At 40.3% G+C, this 18,289-nt stretch overlaps 2 protein-coding genes across 2 annotated transcripts; one reads left to right on the top strand and one right to left on the bottom strand.

Annotated features, from left to right (window-relative positions):
• Positions 1–97: 97 nt before the first annotated feature.
• Positions 98–8,462, bottom strand: ddx11 (DEAD/H (Asp-Glu-Ala-Asp/His) box helicase 11). The gene is made up of 27 exons (XM_037682869.1): positions 8,382–8,462; positions 7,304–7,516; positions 7,137–7,223; positions 6,926–7,062; positions 6,446–6,509; positions 6,252–6,359; positions 5,900–5,987; positions 5,608–5,810; positions 5,450–5,524; positions 4,884–4,961; positions 4,769–4,815; positions 4,606–4,685; positions 4,489–4,530; positions 4,352–4,419; positions 4,231–4,269; positions 4,006–4,144; positions 3,752–3,886; positions 3,530–3,642; positions 3,382–3,454; positions 1,933–2,036; positions 1,378–1,527; positions 1,204–1,272; positions 792–892; positions 605–689; positions 440–515; positions 216–370; positions 98–130 (listed from the first exon to the last, which is right to left on the bottom strand). Exons 1-27 carry the CDS (start codon positions 8,445–8,447, stop codon positions 98–100), a joined length of 2,628 nt encoding a protein of 875 aa, XP_037538797.1. The 5' UTR covers positions 8,448–8,462.
• Positions 8,463–9,220: 758 nt separating this feature from the next.
• fkbp4 (FKBP prolyl isomerase 4) lies at positions 9,221–15,848 on the top strand. The gene is made up of 11 exons (XM_037682867.1): positions 9,221–9,604; positions 10,014–10,158; positions 10,245–10,387; positions 10,491–10,611; positions 11,451–11,607; positions 11,860–11,950; positions 12,033–12,116; positions 12,885–13,070; positions 13,238–13,381; positions 14,645–14,740; positions 14,864–15,848. Exons 1-11 carry the CDS (start codon positions 9,512–9,514, stop codon positions 14,963–14,965), a joined length of 1,362 nt encoding a protein of 453 aa, XP_037538795.1. The 5' UTR covers positions 9,221–9,511; the 3' UTR covers positions 14,966–15,848.
• The last annotated feature ends 2,441 nt before the right edge of the window (positions 15,849–18,289 follow it).

The raw sequence follows: 18,289 nt of genomic DNA, 5'->3' as shown, positions 1-18,289 counted from the left end.
GTTTTTTTATTTTCTTCCATTAGAACAGTAGAAACCGTAGCTGTTGCTCCAGTTCAGCCAAACTGGATGTTTACTCCTTTTATCATCAGGAGAAAAACTACAGTTGCTGCTGCTTCTTTTCCAGGAAGAACTAGAAAAGAAGAAGAATATACAAACAAATTATGATGATAAACTTTTTATTTTTTAATAATACAAAGTATGTAGTTGATTCTCACCTTTCGTAAGGCAGCAAAAGCAGGGCCAAAGGTGGTGTGTGTTTCTGTGCGCTCCTTGATCCAAGTGGGGAGTTTGGAGAGCGTCGCAGGTCGAGAGTAACGTCTGTCGCAGAGGATGATGGAGGAGTAGTCGCCACGGTGACGGATTGCTCTTCCTTCGCAGACAACGGACGTGTTAATGTGGCCATTTTATTCATTACTAATCCTTCCATCATTCTTCTTACCTATAGACTGATTGACAGCCTTCATGCAAAGGTTTTCTATCAGTGCCTGTCCAGGGCTTCTTCCTTGACTGCGAGGCTGAAACAGACAACAATATTCTCACTGCTTTTCTTTAATTGTCACAGAGCTTATAAAACAGTCATTAAACGTTTAGAAAAGAGTCGGACCAGGTGTTTGTCCAGATATGTCATTTTTTCCTGCAGCTCTGGGGATTTGATGTTGGGATAAGGCATTCCCACCATCACCACACACCTGTCAACAGACGTACAAAATGGCTAACGTAGTTTTTTTTTTATATATATTACAAACAAGATTCAACAGCTGGTTAAGTATGTGTAAGTACATATCACAAACCTGCCCAAGTCGTCAGAGAAATTGATCCCCTCGCTCATCTTTCCTCCAACCACAGAGAACAGTAAAGCTCCTGTGAGTCCGCTGCTGTCTAAGGCGCATCTCTAAAACGAAAGGAGACAAGTTCCTGTTGGTAATTACATCCATTATCTTTACCCGCTTCATCCTTGTTGGGTCACTGGTGCCCATATACAGCAGTCACTGTGAGAGGCGGGGGACACCCTGGACAGGTCTCCAGTCCATCACAGGGACACATAAGAGACAAATGAGACAAACAACCATTCACTCTCTCACTCACACCTAGAGACAATTCAGAGTTACCAGTCAGCCCAACATGCATGTTTTTGGTCTGTGGGAGGAAACTGGAGTAGCAGCATATAATTCTAGTCCAACATGTTCGAAGCGCCGGTGTTACCTGGATACAACGAGAAAACTCGTTCAGCACCTGCTCCACCTGGCTGGCTTTCTTTGGCTCCTGGAAGATCTACGGAGGAGTTTGTAATTAATTTATTTTCAATCTTAAGTAGGTTTTTTTATGGTAAGGCTTTTATACACAGACTTTTTTGTAATAAACGTCCGGCTGACGCACCTTTTTCTTACTGGCCAGTCTGGTGAGCATGCCACCAGCTTCCCAGTGAGAAATGATTCGCCTTGAATATTCGTAGGAGGGGAAAAAACAGACCACCCCGCCGGGAACGACGTTGCAAATGTTGGAGAGAATGCGACCCGTTTCATCCATCTGTTGGGAAAAAAAATAAAACATGAATGTTTATGGTAATACTTTTTAAAAGAAACTCCGGTCAATTAAACAGAAGGCAAAAAAATACAACTTTATGACAATGACAATGCCATGAGAAACAGGGGTACTTAGGGTGCTGCAGCACCCCCTGATGGATGCAGAGAACAGCAATAAGTCATGGCTGCAGTTATATTAATCTATAAAATAAACAGCATAACTGTTTATATTCAGGTAATACAACAAGAAGTACGGGTTTGGTTTCATATTTTTACATTTAGAGTCATAAAAATTCACACATTAGTAAGACTCACCCACCCTGATTCATGTTCCCACAGCTATGCATGTTTATAACCTAAAGAAATATTCTAAATTTGAGGTGTAGTTTGTGTATTTTTTTATTTTTACCATTCGAGGTGAGTCTCTGTTTTGAAAAGTAAAGTCCAGCTCCTGACCAGACGGACCGGCACACAAGACGAGAGGCAGGATGTTCTCAGGAGGAATCACGTGGCCTAAAGTAGAAGACCACCATCAAAAAGACAGAAAAATTCAACATAGTCGAGTTGGAACTGAGAAATTCAGTAACGTGCGATCACAATTTATCAAAATCTCTTTTTTCTTACATTTATAACACTCCGTTTCACAGAAAATACAGTCCAGTGGGGTTTAAACCCACTATAATCTATTAATTCAACCCATTTTCACTCGTCCTGATGCAATTTGTGGAGCGTCAACAGAACTTTTACACAAGCACTTTTAAACGTACGAATATCAGTTGTACAAATATTTCAGAGTTCTCATTCTCTCTTTTGCTCTTCTGTCAACCTCAGAGCATCTCTTTACACATCTTCTGAATCAAAATCTATTATGGATTTGGTCAGCTGGTCCCTCAACGCAATTGATAAATTTGTTTCCACCAGACGACAGGGTGCTGCAGAGCCCTCATGCCCTGAATGGACCCATGCAGCTGGGGATGTTATTGGTTCCTGGGGTGAGTGGAAGATGATGCGCCTATCTGTGCTGTCCGTGGAAGATGTGTACATGATCGCACTTATTATAACAGGGTTTCTGCTTTTTGGAATTGGATGATACCTTGGATATCGACAAATTGGGAAGACGTCGGCAGCAGTTTCGGTCGTGGTAAAGCTGCCAGCCTTATGTGAAGGATTAGTTCATGTTTCGAGCTCATGTGTTTACTGAGCTCAACCACAAGCTGGACACGATTTCTGAGAATCCTAGGCCACTTGCGACTCCTGGAACTCGCCACCATGAAGGATCCAATCTTGGAGAATGCTAAATCGAGCTAGAAGCTCTGCCTGCCCTTTGTTGCATCTTTTACACCGTTTCCTGGCCAGGAAATGGTGCAAGACATGATTTTTTTTTTTTTTTTTTGGCTTCCTCCATCCTCGTGATCTCTTTTTCTCAAACCAAATCTAATCAGCACATTTTGAGCAAAGTTTTAGCAGTGTAAAAAGTAATGAATATTTTAGTCATTTTTTAAAGAAAAGATCGTTACTGGAATAATTTTGCATAATCTGAAGGGATCATTAAACCCATGTGGTGTCCTGTATATGATGTCATTCAATCAGCTTATAACATTTGGATTGGTAATTTAAGATTCACGAGGCGTCTCAGTTTTTCTTTATCAGCAAAAAACTTTGTCCACTTGGTCATTTCTCACTGTTCTTGAGTGGAGTAACGAAACACAAAAAGCCTTTTTTGAAGCAGCCGCTTCTTCATCAGAAAAGTGTTGCGTATTTGTATTTTCCCATGAGCAGAAATATTGATGAACAGAACTCTAAAATATGCATCATTACAGAAGAGCTCTCTATAAACTGATGTAACGTGGACACTCACCACAGGAAAACTCTACGATGCGCTCCTCCTCCACTCCAGCAGAAAAAAGCAGCTCTTGTTTGAAGTCTGAAACCTACGTGTGATATTTTTCTGCGTTAACAGTCAATAAAAACACTAATTATTCATCACACAATCTGAAGGAACTCACAGGCTGCATGGTTCCTCCAGCGATGATGACAGCTCTGCACTCCTTCAGCACCTGAGCAAAGTGGACTGCTGGGTTCAGCAGGAGGAAATTGATGCTACTTTCAGATAAAACACCTGGAAAATAAATATATGAATCACTTTTACCCCAAACGGGTCATCATTTTGGCTTTTATTTGTAATGTGTGAAAAATATTATCACAAACAGGGTATCATATTATGATACCCTGTTTGTGCACCACCACTCTGCCATCAGTATTACTGTTGGTGAGAGACATGAAGAAACCCTCCACTTGCATCATGGGAGATGCAGACAGCACCTTGTCTGCCTCTACTTCCCCCTGCTGGTCCAAGGAGGGAACTGCAAGTAAGAGTTGGAACAATAAATAAATAAAAACTTGATTTTTTGCCCTTTCAACAAGTTTGAGTACATATTGAGTGCAGCTGATTCAGCTTCTCCAAGATGCTCTTTTTGGTCACCTGGTGCAGAGCTCTGGGTGCTTTGGAGGGTCTGCAGGTAACGATTTAGTCCTTCTGTGCGACGGTTCTCCTTGTTGGAGCTGCTCCTGGCCTGCAGAGTTACACCCGAGCCTGCGTACTTCTCCACAAACCCACCCAGCTGCAGACATGGAAAACAGCTGGCTCACGCTCACATTTTGAGTACGTCATACTCAGAAATACACAAACTTATTTAGGATTACTTACCTTCCTGCTTATCATGCTCTTCTCAAAGTATTTTTGTAACTAAAGATGAAACAACAGAGAGGTTCACTCATGGAGTGTTTTAATTTGATACGATTTTTAGATAAATAATTAGGAGAACTACCTTAAACAAGTTTATGTTGTCAATCTGAGCCTTGAACAGAAAGTTATTGATGGTGTGCATCTCTGTCCCTAAAACAAACAGCGCTTAGAGAACTCTGCTTCAGTGTGCGTTACAGATTTTGTTTATCATCGACTAACCTGCTTGTGTAGTCTGGCTCTGGGGATTCTGTCCCACTTTACCTGCAGACAGGAAGAAAACGGAGATCGGCGCGTGCTTCGGGTACGAGCGAGTCGAAACGAACGGCTCAGACTCACCTCCCAGCACACGCACCAGCCCCTCAACAACAAACAGAATCTGCTTGATGTACATCAAGTTCTTTGCCTTCAGTCTGCTCCTGGTGTTGAAGACACGTGCACGTTTCATACGGGGAGATCGTAACGAACTTGTGGCTTCATTCACCCGCTGTGTGACACTTACTTGTAGCGGTCTGCGTACTGCCTGAGCTGAGAGTGGGCGCGGCAAAGCTGCAGACGTGTGGAAAACGTTAGCGTGTGGCTACGGCTAAAAGGCCGCTCTGATGTAAAGAGTTTACCTGCGCTCCAGTGAGCTCCGCGCTGTGGATGCACGAGAGAGTGTCGCTCAGATTGTGAGCTTCGTCTATGATCACCACCTGGAGCGCACGTGTTCGAATGGCAGTTGTTATAAAAGCAAAATAAACTTCTGAGCAGTTCTAGAAATTTCTAACAATTCCAACTAGGGGTGCACCGATAAATCGTCCGGCCGATAAATCGTCCCCGATTTCCTTAATTTTGGGAGATCAGCCGATACTTAATGCAAAATCGATTCGACCTATTTTTTGTAGTTTTAACAACAATTGTCTGAACTTCATTTATATTTCAGAGCACTACTTCATGTCCAGTTAAAATAAGTTTGTATCGTTTCTAGGATATTGTTCAAGATGTTTTTCAATACAACAATATTGGAAAATTGAAGGTGCATTGTGACCTGACACCTGACAGTGTTGTTATAAAACAAAATCGATATCGGCCTAAATATTATCAGCAGGTCGGCCAGAAAACTGAAATCGGTGCACCCCTACTTCCACCGATTAACGGAGGAATCTACATCAGACGTGAAAATGATCAGCTGTCGCCGTACCTGCCCCTTCAGCTGGACCCCTGCTGCTCTCCTTGTGGCTGCATGAAGCACCATCTGATAGGGCAACACAACCAGCTGCAAAAACACAATTAGTTATTATGAATAATCTGAAGAAAATGAAGTAAATGAGCCGTGCCCTGAGCAGAATGAATAGTTACCTGTGCAGGTGGAATAGTAAGGCGTGCACCGTAATAAGGGCACGAATGTGTCTCTCTGCCCAGTTTCAACAAATTCTCTATATCGTGAACACTCCCCAGGATTTCATCCCTCATCTGCTGCAGAGCAGAGGCTTTGTTGTAAGGACACACACTCTTTTCTGGACCTCTTTTACGTTTCGCACCGTCTTTGTGATTCTGCTTCTCTGCAAAGCAACAGAACAATATGAAAAAAAAAACCTGAAGTTACTTTGTTTCAGTAGGATGAGTAACTCGGCAGCTGAACGGATCATACCGTGCTTGTTTTTCTGCATCTCTAAGCAGCGGTCGTTAATGCGCTGCACGCTGCCCAGCCGCCGCACCTCCTCATTAATGCACAGATTCTGCAGATCATAAACAGTGTGAAGCGCCAGCGTAAACAACAATCGCTTCTAACGGACTCTATAAAAATAACAGCTTGGACAAATGTGCCTCGGTGTGCAGACTCACTGATACATCGTCACTTTACATTTCAACAAGTGTCGCTTGTGTGAATATTAAAAGGAAAACGTTCAAAGGCTGAAAGAATCTGCCTACGCCTCGTTAGATGAAATGTTCCAGACCATTGCAAGTGCCATTAAAAAACTGCTTTTTTTTTGTATCCATACCTGCCGAGAGCCCAGTGCGACCACACTGATGTTCTGACTGAAGGGACTCTTCTGGACCTCGTGGACAAACTGGGCCAACTGGGAGTGAGTGCGGCTGCAGTAATAAATCTACAAACGAACGCATCGCCTCACGTCAAGAGTCCAGCGTCATACTAATCATGATTCCACTTCATGTTTATGTCTTTGACACACACCTTAGTCACGTGATCTTCAACTAGTTCATCATCATCATCATCATCATCCTCACCTTCCAAGAATCTAAGCATTTGAAACAAACAAACTTTACTGTTTATATTAGGGATGCACAATATTATCAGCATGGTATCGGCCAATATTAGTGATAAAAGTTAAATATCGGACATCGGCCATTCCATCAAAATAACTGATATAAAAGGGGCTGTATATAATTTTTATTTTTCAGCCCCCTTTTGGCATCTGCATTTGGTAGCAGGCCAAACTGACAAAGACCATGCAGAATAATGTAGTATTTTAATTCCACAGCAGAGAAAATTATATAGTCTCTGTAAGTAGTTAGAGGGAAAAAATATCGATACTGGTATCGGTCAAATAAGTTTTAGTATATCGGCCAAAACCATTATAGTGCATCCCCAGTTTTAATCTTTGCATTTCAGATAGTTGTAACATTTTATTTAGCATGTAATAATTGTTCTCACCTGTTTTTACTCTTTAGTTCATCATCACTTTCATATTCTGCGACAATAAGCTCTTCATCCTCTTGCTCCCCTGCAGTTTCACTCCGTTCCTCTTTGCTTAGCTGAAGCAACTTAAAAGCTTCATCCTCTTCAAAGCTCTAAAGTCAGAGTTAAACATATTAACTTCCTCTTATTTTATGTGGTTCATGGTGAACTTTGTGGCTGACGTTACCTTTCTTTTACTGGCGTACTTGAGGTGAGCATTGTTTCGAATCATCTCTAATCGTTCTTCTCTCTTCCGCCTTTTTAACTCTTCCTCCTGATGCAAAAACCTTTCAGTTTGAGTCAAAAGCAAAAAAAAAAATGGGCGAGGAAAAACAAATTCACATTCCTGCTTACCTTCAGCTTTGACACTAAATCACGTTCAGCCTTTTTCTGGACAAAGTCGGTGATCCAGTCCAGCTCTACTGTGGAGCTGGTGTTGGAGGATGGAGGAGCAGAGGAGAGAGCGGCTTCTCCTTCCTGCAGCAGAGCAGCTGCCTCCTGCTTCTTCTTCTCCTCATGATCTGTCAGCCAGCTCAGGGCCCCACAGATGAGACTCAGAGACTTGCCCTAAAGAAACATGTAGATGTGGGTCAACATTAGCTACTCTCACCTGCCACAGAGGGCAAAGGCAGAGTGATGATGTTTTTACATGTCGTGTGTTTGTTAGCCTGTTCCATTAGTTAAATCTCTCTTGAATCACGGACCAGACTTAATGACACTTTCAGAAAGATTTCATTGGATACACATCTACGACTAATTAACCTTTAGAGTCAATCTGATTCAAGATGGCCATGATAGCTAACAATAATTGGCCGTAGAAAATACAAATGTGGTTATAACTCAGCTGATTGTTCAGATATTACCCTAAAAGTTCACGTGGTTGTAGCTGAGCATCAACCCCAACACATATTTTAAGCGCAACAAATCGTGCGACATCTTTGCTTAAAAACATGGTGTCATCTTTTGCAATCAACCCCGTATGTCTGTTAGCAAAATTTCTTATGAACCACCCGGTGGCTTTCAATGAAACTTTCAGAAAGTAATCATAAAGTGTTCAGCTACAGATGACTATCTGTTGAAGTCAACCCAATTCAAGACGGCCGCTACTGCTACCACAGACAACACAAAAATGGTTATAACTCAGTGAAAGTTACAGATATTTAGCTCAAATTTGGTGTGGTAGTAGCTGACAGTCAGTCACAACACATACTTCAAGCACTAATAGATCAAGCCAGGTCTTGCATTAATGTTTAAGGCTGTGCCTTATGTTATTTTCAAGGTTTGACCAAAAAAGGGCTACGACTCCATCATTCCTCAACATAAGATGGTCTCAGACTCAGTCTGATAACAGGTGGCAGGTGATATGCATTCCTTCAAGTATTGCTGGGCCTTTAATTAATAAAATAGTTTTGATTTGTGTATTTTAACACACCGTTCCAGTTGGGCTTTCAAAGATGCCCACTTTGCCTTGGTCCAGAGCACTGTAGAGGACTTGCATGAACTGCTCCTGGATGTTATAGGGCTGGTAGGGAAACGGAAACTGGGTCCTGCCATTTTCCATGTTCCTGAGATGTGCCTGAAAGAAAATAAAAAAATATTTAGATTGATCTCTGGGCTGTGTTAATTCAGTTTGAACTGGCCTGTCTTGACTTATGACAGTGGTTTAGGCGACACATTTCTCAACCCTACGAAAGCAGACAAATCTTTCATTAAATATTACAGTAAGTGAGGTGATACAAAATTGTCTTGTGAAAAACATACGCGAAAATCCAAAGTCAAGGCAAGCCAAAGCAAGGCAGCGTCAAGTCTCCTTATTGTATTAGTACTTTAGCGTTCTGACATTGAAACGATACAAAGATGTTTGTTAAGTTGTAAACTTACAAGAGAGATGTGAAATGTCGTCCTTCTTATGTTAAACTCCCGGTGTTTCAATAATCGCGCCAACAAACAGAAGCGGCTACGGACTGTAGCCAATAAGGAGCGAGATACAAAAAGAAGCGCGTGTTTTTCTATTTAGTGCTATCTTTGTGAGCGGGGATTGTTTAACGCCAAGTTATATTTTGCTATTTTGCAGAATTATATTCACTCATAACAGAGTACAAGAAGCTATGTTAGTCAAGTTTTAGTTTTGTGGAATTCAATATTTAGTAAAGCGATGCTCCTTCTTTAAGCACCGCCTTTTCGGTAGATGCTTTCGTTAGCATGTAACGCCACTAAGGCTCGTTCGTCGCGCTCGAGCCTGCTGGACTGTCTGGAAAGTTCTCTGCTCTTCTACAAGCGCTTGTCAGCTGCCATATAGCGAGGCAACGTGAGCTGGAAACGATTCTTTTCTCGGACTTCAGCGTGGCTGCCACGGTTTTTGTGCAGTTGTGTAAAGACTGCACCGTGCACATTAACTCAAAACAGCAATAGCAGTGAAGTTGCGTCGGCGCAGACCGCTTTGAACGACGACTGGAAGCTGGTTGTTGCTTGTTGCACGGTTAGCGTGGCTCACTGATAGCCAACGTCCGTCGTTAAGTTTAGGTTGCCCTGCTTTGTAGGGTTGGGGGTAAGTGTTGACTCATGACTATGACTGCAGAGGAGCAGACAGGCGGAGGACAACACACCATGGAGGGCGAAGACATAACGCCAAAGAAAGATGGGGGTGTTTTAAAGGTGAATGACCATGTTTTGGTACTCTAAGCTAGGCTAACGTTAGCCGCGTATAGCAAGTATGCTGTATGCTACATCAATGTAATTGCGATGTTGACAGCGTTGTACGGGATTTTTAATATTCATTCATTGCATTTGGTGGATTGATGATGTATCACTAAGATTGCAGTGACGTCAAAAATTGGCCTGTCAACCCTCCGCATTTCCAGAAGGATCTCTGGAGCGGATCAATGCTGTAGCTGAGCATGGTTCCGTTTTGAATGAAACATGCAGGATGGAGCACTTTAAACTTTTCCTGGCGCACACTGTCAAACCTTGCAGGGTGGATTCACATGATTTCCATTTTCCCTTAAGAGCTCAAACGTCTTAATAAATTTGATGACCATAATTGTTGTTTTTTTTTTTATTACAGCTGGTCAGAAGAGAAGGAACAGGCTCAGAGTTCCCCATGACTGGTGACAAAGTGTTTGTCCATTATGTTGGTACACTTCTGGATGGGACACACTTTGACTCCAGCAGAGATAGGGGAGAGAAGTTTTCCTTTGAACTGGGCAAAGGTTGTTATACTTTTATCTAAGCACCATGAATATATGTGAGCTGTAGCCGTGTGTGCAGCAACCCTGATTAAGTTTTATTTCTTTAGGCCAAGTGATAAAGGCATGGGACATCGGCGTGGCCACGATGAAAGTGGGAGAGTTGTGCCAGCTGGTTTGTAAACCAGAATATGCATATGGATCTGCAGGCAGCCCACCAAAGATACCACCCAACGCCACTCTTCTTTTTGAGGTATACACCCAATTTGTGCTTGTGTCAAAATGTATAAAATATAGTGTAAGCTGATTACTGGCCTGGAAAATCCAGATGTCAAATCATGTTCACTCTCCTAAAGGTGGAGCTGTTTGAATTTCGAGGAGAGGACATAACGGATGATGAAGATGGAGGGATCATTCGCCGTATTATCACCAAAGGGGAGGGTTATTCCAAACCCAATGAAGGAGCAGTTGTAGAAGGTAATGGAGATGGGAATATTTAGGCACCTCATGATTCACTTCGACCTCTATTCAGAGGACTGCAGTGTGATATTGAAAGAGTTATCGATGCATCTCGATTGTCTACAGTTATCGGATGTAAACCTTTTCAAATTTGTTTCTGTATCTGCTTCTAAAAATAGATTGCCACCCCCACCCCTAAAAGATGAGTAAAGTTACAGCCATTTATTTGCCAATATCCAATTGACCATCCTGTTCCTAGGGAAACCAGTTTTTGTTAAATGTCTTATTTGAAAGGTTAAAATTAATAAAAATCAATGCACGTCACAACTGTGATTTTTTTTTTTTTTATATATATTCATATTAACTTTAGATTTATATCTCAAACTATGCTTGTTGGATTTCCAAAAGGTATATTGATTATTTTTACTTATTTTTATATATTAACAATTGAAGTAAATAGAATAAGAATGTTATAATGTTGTTATTTTATTGACTGAGTTTTAACCATTTCAGATATCAGTCATGGAGATTTTTTTTATATATATAAAATATATTGTGTCAAAAGTATAATTGCGTTTTTAGGGTGGTGAATTAAATGTGATATTTACTATTAATAAGTAATGCTTAAACAAATGTGCAGGTGGATACAGTCTTAACATTTTTATTTAAAAAATATATATTGTTTTTTCATAAATGAAATAATTTCTGGTGTACAGACTTAAAACTTTTTCAAAACCAATTCATATTTTGCCATATTTAACTTGCAATCATCCCAAAACAAAAATAATTTGATGATTTTTACAATGTTTCAAGAGTCTGTGACACAAATTCATCCTAGATTTTGTTTTACATTTCAGTCACTGTGGAGGGCACCTGTGACGAGCGCTTATTTGACCAGAGAGAACTGAAGTTTGAGATTGGGGATGGAGAGAGCTTCCATTTGCCAGCTGGTGTGGAGAAATCTATCATGGCTATGGAGCAGGGAGAAGAGGCTCTCTTCACTATCAAGCCCAAGTATGGTGGAGTTTAACACATCTTTACCTTTATTGTGGTAAAGTCCTGTTAGAGAATCGTCCAAAGTTGCACAGAGAGCTTATACATCTGTTATCATGAATTGATACAACTTAGTGGTTAAAATAGGTAAATTAGCATAAATTATCTGGCAGAACTGCTATAAACCACCTTGTTGCCTAAGCAAAGTGAGAGTTTTGGGTTGCACAGCAGTCATTGCATACACCTAAGACCAGTGATGTTTGTAACTTGCAGATATGGCTTTGGAAATGCTGGAAGTGAAAAGTACAACATTCCTGGTGGAGCAACACTGAAATACAAGATAAAGCTGACAGACTTTGAGAAGGTAAGCAGATCTCCGAGCTATGCAGCAGCTTAACAGTAAGTGTTGAATAGCTTTTGTTTACCTAGCTGTTTTTCTTCATTAGGCTAAGGAATCATGGGAAATGAACACCTTAGAAAAGCTGGAGCAAAGCAGTATCGTCAAAGAGAAGGGAACACAATATTTTAAGGTATGTCTTAAAGAAACATTTTCCTTATTTCTGTGTTTGTGCTTGTCTATAAGGTTAGCAAAATAGCTCATGAACTATACATTTTGTTGAAACTTGTACAAAGTAATCATAAGATGTACATCTACAACTGGTTAATTTTTGGCTACCACAGCCATTAATAAAACACAAAAATAGATCAAACTCAGTCAGTTTTAAAGATTATTAGCTTGTAATTTGGTGTTGTAGTAGCTGAGACCGATTCCCAACACATTCTGAAAGATAACGGTGCAAAAGTCTTTGCTTAAAATATTAGCATTAGCTGTTGTCAATTGTGTCTGTTAGCATAAAAATCCACTGGATGGATTTTAATAAAACTTTCAAAAATGTTTTTGATTAATATAAATTCACTACTAATCAACTTTTAGAGGTGATCAAATTCAGATAGTTGCCACAGCTAAAGAAAATTAACCAACACAAAGTGGCTGTAATTACGTCCTTTTTACATTTATTGATCTAAAGTTTGGTGTGTTAGTAGCTGAAAGTCAATCACTTCTCACAGTCGGAGCATGTCGACTTGTGTTATTGCATGAGATTGCACTTAACCTCGTATTCAGGATTAGCTTAAACATGCTACTATTTCATTTCTCAACATAACGTGTTAGTCTAAAACAATGGCTTGATAGGCACCAGGTGATATGCATTGCTTCAAGGAATGCTAAGCCTTTAAGGTTCCCTGGATTTGAGCATGTTTTTCTATTTTAACCAGGCCACTGATTCTTTCTGTTCCAGGAGGGAAAACACAAGCACGCATCTGTTCAGTACAAAAAGATTGTTTCCTGGTTGGAACACGAGTCCAGCCTGTCAGAAGAGGATGATAAGAAAGCAAAAGCGTTGCGGCTAGCTGCACACCTGAACTTGGCCATGTGCTACCTTAAAATGCAGGAACCAAACCAAGCTTTGGAAAACTGTAACAAGGTATTTACTCTGTGCTAACAGAAATGATGTACCAATGCATATGTCCTCAAAGTTATTAAATGCATTTTACTTAGTTAATAATAGATTGTAAAGTTGTATTAGATGGGCTTGTTTTATTAGAAGAACTTAGTATTTGTCAAAAAGTTTTATTCAGGCTCTGCTTGCAGGCACTGGAAATTGACTCCTCCAATGAAAAAGCCTTGTTCCGAAGAGGAGAGGCACTGTTCTGTATGAAAGAGTTTGATGGTGCGAGGAACGACTTCCAGCGAGTTGTTCATCTGTATCCTGCCAACAAGGCTGCAAAGAGTCAAGTAATGGATTATATTTCTTGCTTTTTTTTTATCTTGGAAAAATCAAAGCTAATATGTTCTTGTTTTTAGTGTTTCACCCTGTTTTACGGCACCCCGATTTATTGTTTCATACTCTACTTTTATTTTTTTACTGCATTTTTACTGTATTGTTGTCATTGTTTATTGTTGTTGTTGTCTGTATTTTCCACCGTACATGTTGCACCGCCCTATAAGTCGCATCAGCCCAAATATGTCTAATAAAGTGTGTGTGGGGGGGGGATGTTGCTTTGCCGTTTAAGTTGCGTCCATTATGCATCACTGCTGATGCGTCGCGTTTGTTACGCGTCATTGCTGGCAACCCGGAAATGTGGGCCAGTGTTGTTCCAAAACTTGATTGGCTGCCAAATGGTGGCCGCAGGAGCGTGCACGGGAGGACTTCAACAAGAACTTAACAAGATTAACACACAATTATTTGTTTGCTGGAAATTATAGTAAAGGTGTGTCTCAGTCTAACTTTTCCTTAATAAATGCACTTTGATGGTCAAATCAGCTGCATTTCAAAAGCCGATAAGCGGAAGCAGGAGCACGCAGAGGGTCGACTTGCTTTGCATTTCTTCGAAATGTAAAAAAATAAGCACCTAAAACATTTTGTTTGCTGAACGTTATAGCAAAGGTCTATATTCTAACTTTTGCTTAATAAATGCACTTTAGTGGTCAAATCGGCTTCATTTCACTTGGGCGGCGCAGCAAAATGAAGCTGATTTGACTTTTTTTCAGGCTTGATCCCGGAGCTGGATGAAGGTGGCTACTTTGGCTAGTCAATTGTGTCATTAATGGCCACTTTTACCTATTACATGACACAATGGCATGCCATACCACTCGAGCGCCATCTAGCGATTGAAAATGGTAGTGTTCAATATTTTCCATGTCAGAATGAATGAAATCATATTTCAGTCAGAAATTGGTTTATAAATATGTGGATAAAAACATAAAAGTCACTTCAGTGTATAAGTCGCAGGGTATGCAAATTAGGCAAAAAAGGTGCGACTTTTAGGCCGGAAAATACGGTATATGTTCTGTCTGGAACAGGTCCCTCTTGAAAATGAGTCCTTGTGGCTCAATGACACTAGCCTGTATAAATAAAGGTTGAATGAATGTAAAATATTTCTAACGGGGTCAGAAATGATGCAGAGCTAGTTAAAATTTAAAATCGGTCGATCATATGCTGCTGCTGATTCTATTTCTTTGAAAATGTAGTTGTCTCACACTCTTCTGTCCTTTCAGGTGCTCCTGTGTCATAAACGTCTGAAAGAGCAGCACGAGAAGGACAAACGCATCTATGCCAACATGTTCCAAAAATTTGCAGAGAGGGATTCGAAGGTAAAAGCGGTCTTGCTTCACATCAGCCACTGGAGGGAGCAATAAGTGTGTTAGCTGGTTTAGAGATTGAATGAAAAGGTGCTGATCTGTTTTTTTTGTTTGTTTGTTTTCCTCCACGAGCAGAAAGAAGCGGAGAAAGTGAAGACTGAGAGCAAAGAGAGCGGTGATGAAGAAATGGAGGTTGAAAATGGTGAAAAGGAAGCTGCGAGTGAAGTGAAGGCGTAGATGAAGATGTGACTTTCATGTGATTCAACTGTAGTTAGACTTTTTTAACTGGCCATTTGTGTTAAAGGAGTGATTTTGAGTGTATGTATATAAAAATGTGTATGAGTGAGAGTCGCTAAGAGCACTGACTTCAGGCGTGTCTTTGGCCTTTCGTTGTGACCGAGCTCTTTGGTGTGGCAGCTAGCTGAGTGAGTGGGGCTTCCTCAGCTGATGGCACTGTGGGATATGGATTTATTAAATGAATCGAGTGCCATTACCCCAGCTTTGAACCCTTTTAGCCCACAGCTTGGAACCGTGCATGTTGATTTCACAGAAGTGAGTTGGAACAAAAATGCATCCCAGGTGTTGCGTGCAGAATTTCAAACTGCCTCACCCATAAAGGGCTAGACCATCCATTTCTCTTGCATCACCCTCCACCATCCTCATTTTTGCTATCCATCCTAGCCTCTGCTCATGGGCCTACTGATCAATTCCTAGAGCAGTGATGGCTGTGTGTTGATCCCGTGTGTTTTGAATGTTAGTGCCTGTGTCCTAAAGTATGTACGTAGCAGCACTGTGGACTGGCGGAGTAATAAACCTGGAATAGCACTCGGACATCAAACCACTTTCAGCATAAACGCGGAGCTCTTATAACCTCTAGGGTACAGGACTGTTCACTTTGTTCTTTGGAAATATTGACTTTGTACCTTTACTTTCCTAGTGTTGTGCTTGTGATTTCTGTATAAACAAAAAGTGATTGCGTTACAGAACCGTGTGCATAAGCTCTGTTCAGTTTAGTAACCGGTGCCTACGAGGACAAACATTACCGTAAATTAGATGTCTAATTTTAAGAGGAGCTTTTCTGAGTTTCTTTGTTGGGAAAAGTCTGTTCAGTTTGTCTTGACAGGAGAATATAATAAACTGTAATTATAAAATTAACAGCGTGTGATTATTTTATATATATATATATATATTCTGCTTTAACTCAGACACAAATAACGAGGTTAATGTAAGGACAGTTTGTGGATGTTTTGTATAAATATTCTGTTTAAATATGCAGAAACTGGCGAGTTGTTCAATGAGTTTGAATAATAGCACGTTTGACATGGCATTTTTAATTTATTTAATCAATTTTCAAGATGCTAAATAAGTTCAGACAAAATTTGAAATGATTTGGTGTGATGATCTTGCTTTCAAAAGGCGTCTGTTTTTATTTTTGCCCAGTTTCAGTGATTTTTGTTATGGTCCGATGTGTGGTTATTTGATAGTACCAAGCATCTGCTAATGATCATTTCAAATATTATCTGGAAACATTATTTCTACCTGAAAAAGAAAAAAGTGAGGCAACTGGATGAGGGCCAGAAAAACTTAACTACCAAGGTGAGATTGTTTCATGTCACAGATGGGCGGCCCAACAATTCAACTTCTATTTATTCAGGTTAGTCTCAATGAGTCTCGCACTCATTTACAAGAGACCTGTATTTTTTTTTTAAAAACAGGTAGTTGAATACATCAGCACAGTCTCATTCGTGCAAAGATTTCTCAGCAGACTGAGGTCTTAAAATTTAATGTTCAAGATATTTTGAAGAAGTACAGTGAAACAGGAAACACAGTTGGCCAAGGGAGCTTTGTGCAGCAGATGAAAGAGGCATTGTGCTTTCTGCTCTTTGAAATGAACACATGTCCAGCAAAGACATCAGCTCAGAACTGGCAGAAGTTTTTCAAGTGCCTACAATCTGGAGAATGGTCAAAAAATTGCACCCAAAAAGTTGAAACACTGCAAAACCAATAATGTATAAAGTTTGGTGCATGGTGGCAGATGTGTCTGCAAGCAACGCTGAAGCTCTGCACATGGTTCCTTTGAAATTAGAGAAATGGTATTTTTTTTTATGAAATTAGACATTAAGGCTAAAGATTCCTGTTAAATTATTAGCTCTCCAAGATGTTAGGGACAACCTACCAGCCAAGTTCCTTCAAAAACATGTGAAAAAAAAAATGCTGCCATTAAAAGGCAAAGTGTGAAAACGCCACCTACAAATTTGATTTCTCGTCTGGTCGTTCATTTGATTTTTAAACCTTTTCATTAAAATCTTTTCCACTATCCTGTGTAAACATTTAGCCATGAATTACTGTGAGCATCTTAGATTCTGAAGTGCTCTGAGGTCACGGCCTTGTGCAGTTTTCTGACCACAATTCTTCCTCAGACGATGTTTTAAAACCGTTCTTTTGGATTTAATGAAGTGCTGAATGGTTCTAAATCCAGTTTTAAAAGTTTCAGCACATCTTTCTTTTTCAACAAGAAGAATCAGTCCAGAGGACCTGACTTAACTTTGTTAGACACCCATCTTTTAAAACTCTCCAAACATTGTAACATCTTTTCCACACTCATGTCATTCTGACTGGGTTGTTAAAGAAATGAAAAGCTCCTTCCTGCATCAAGCAGAATTTTAATGTTTTAAATTGTACTATTAAATTAAAGGGCTCTGATAATTTTTGCTTTGTTAAATCCTGATGGCGTTATCTTAACATTATCAAGGTTGTACCTGCTTAAGTCAGCAGATCAGGGTCTTTTTTTAATCTCCCTGGTCATGAGCAGGAACCCTTTTGATCTCCTAGTCCTCTCTCAGGGTCACGGAGATCATCTTACGGAAGTGCTCTTTACCTCCATCTGCCTTTTCTTCACGTTGCTGATAAACAAAGAGGAGAAACTGATTTAATTATTCCCCAAGAAGCTCCTTTCACATTTCAAATAAAATAATAAATTATACAGAGAAAAACTCTTATTCGTTTGCGACATCACTTTAATTAAAGTCACTGCTACTTCTTTCGGCTCTTACCTTTATCTCCCAGTTGTTCAGCCTGTGCTGTACCTCTGATGACCTAATTCCTAATCTTATCCATGTCCTTGTCACGCCTAAGGAGAACCTCATCATCTTCATTTCTGACACTTCCAGTTCTTGCTCCTGTCTTTTTGTCACTGTCTCCAGACCATACAACATAGGATTTATCGAAAAGGAAAGACTTAAGCCTAATCTTAAAACTGGACAATGTGTCAGCCTCACAGACAGAAACTGGAAGTTGGTTCCACAAGAGAGGAGCCTGATAACTGAAAGATCTTCCTCCCATTCTGCTTTTGGAAACTAGGAACCACAAGTAAACCTGCAGTCTGAGAGCGAAGTGCTTTGTTAGGAAAATATGGAACAATAAGATCTGTAATATAAGATGGAGCTAGGTTGTTGAGAGCTTAGTAAGATTTTGAATTCTATTCTGAATTTGACGAGGAGCCAATGGACAGAAACTATAACTGGAGAGACACACACACACACACACACACACACCTCAAAG

The sequence above is a fragment of the Nematolebias whitei genome, chromosome 10, assembly GCF_014905685.2.
Source record: "Nematolebias whitei isolate Nwh7 chromosome 10, NemWhi1, whole genome shotgun sequence".
In the NCBI taxonomy this organism is placed as follows: domain Eukaryota; kingdom Metazoa; phylum Chordata; class Actinopteri; order Cyprinodontiformes; family Rivulidae; genus Nematolebias; species Nematolebias whitei.
The sequence above is the reverse complement of the archived record's forward strand: the minus strand, read 5'-3'. Positions and strand labels throughout refer to the sequence as shown.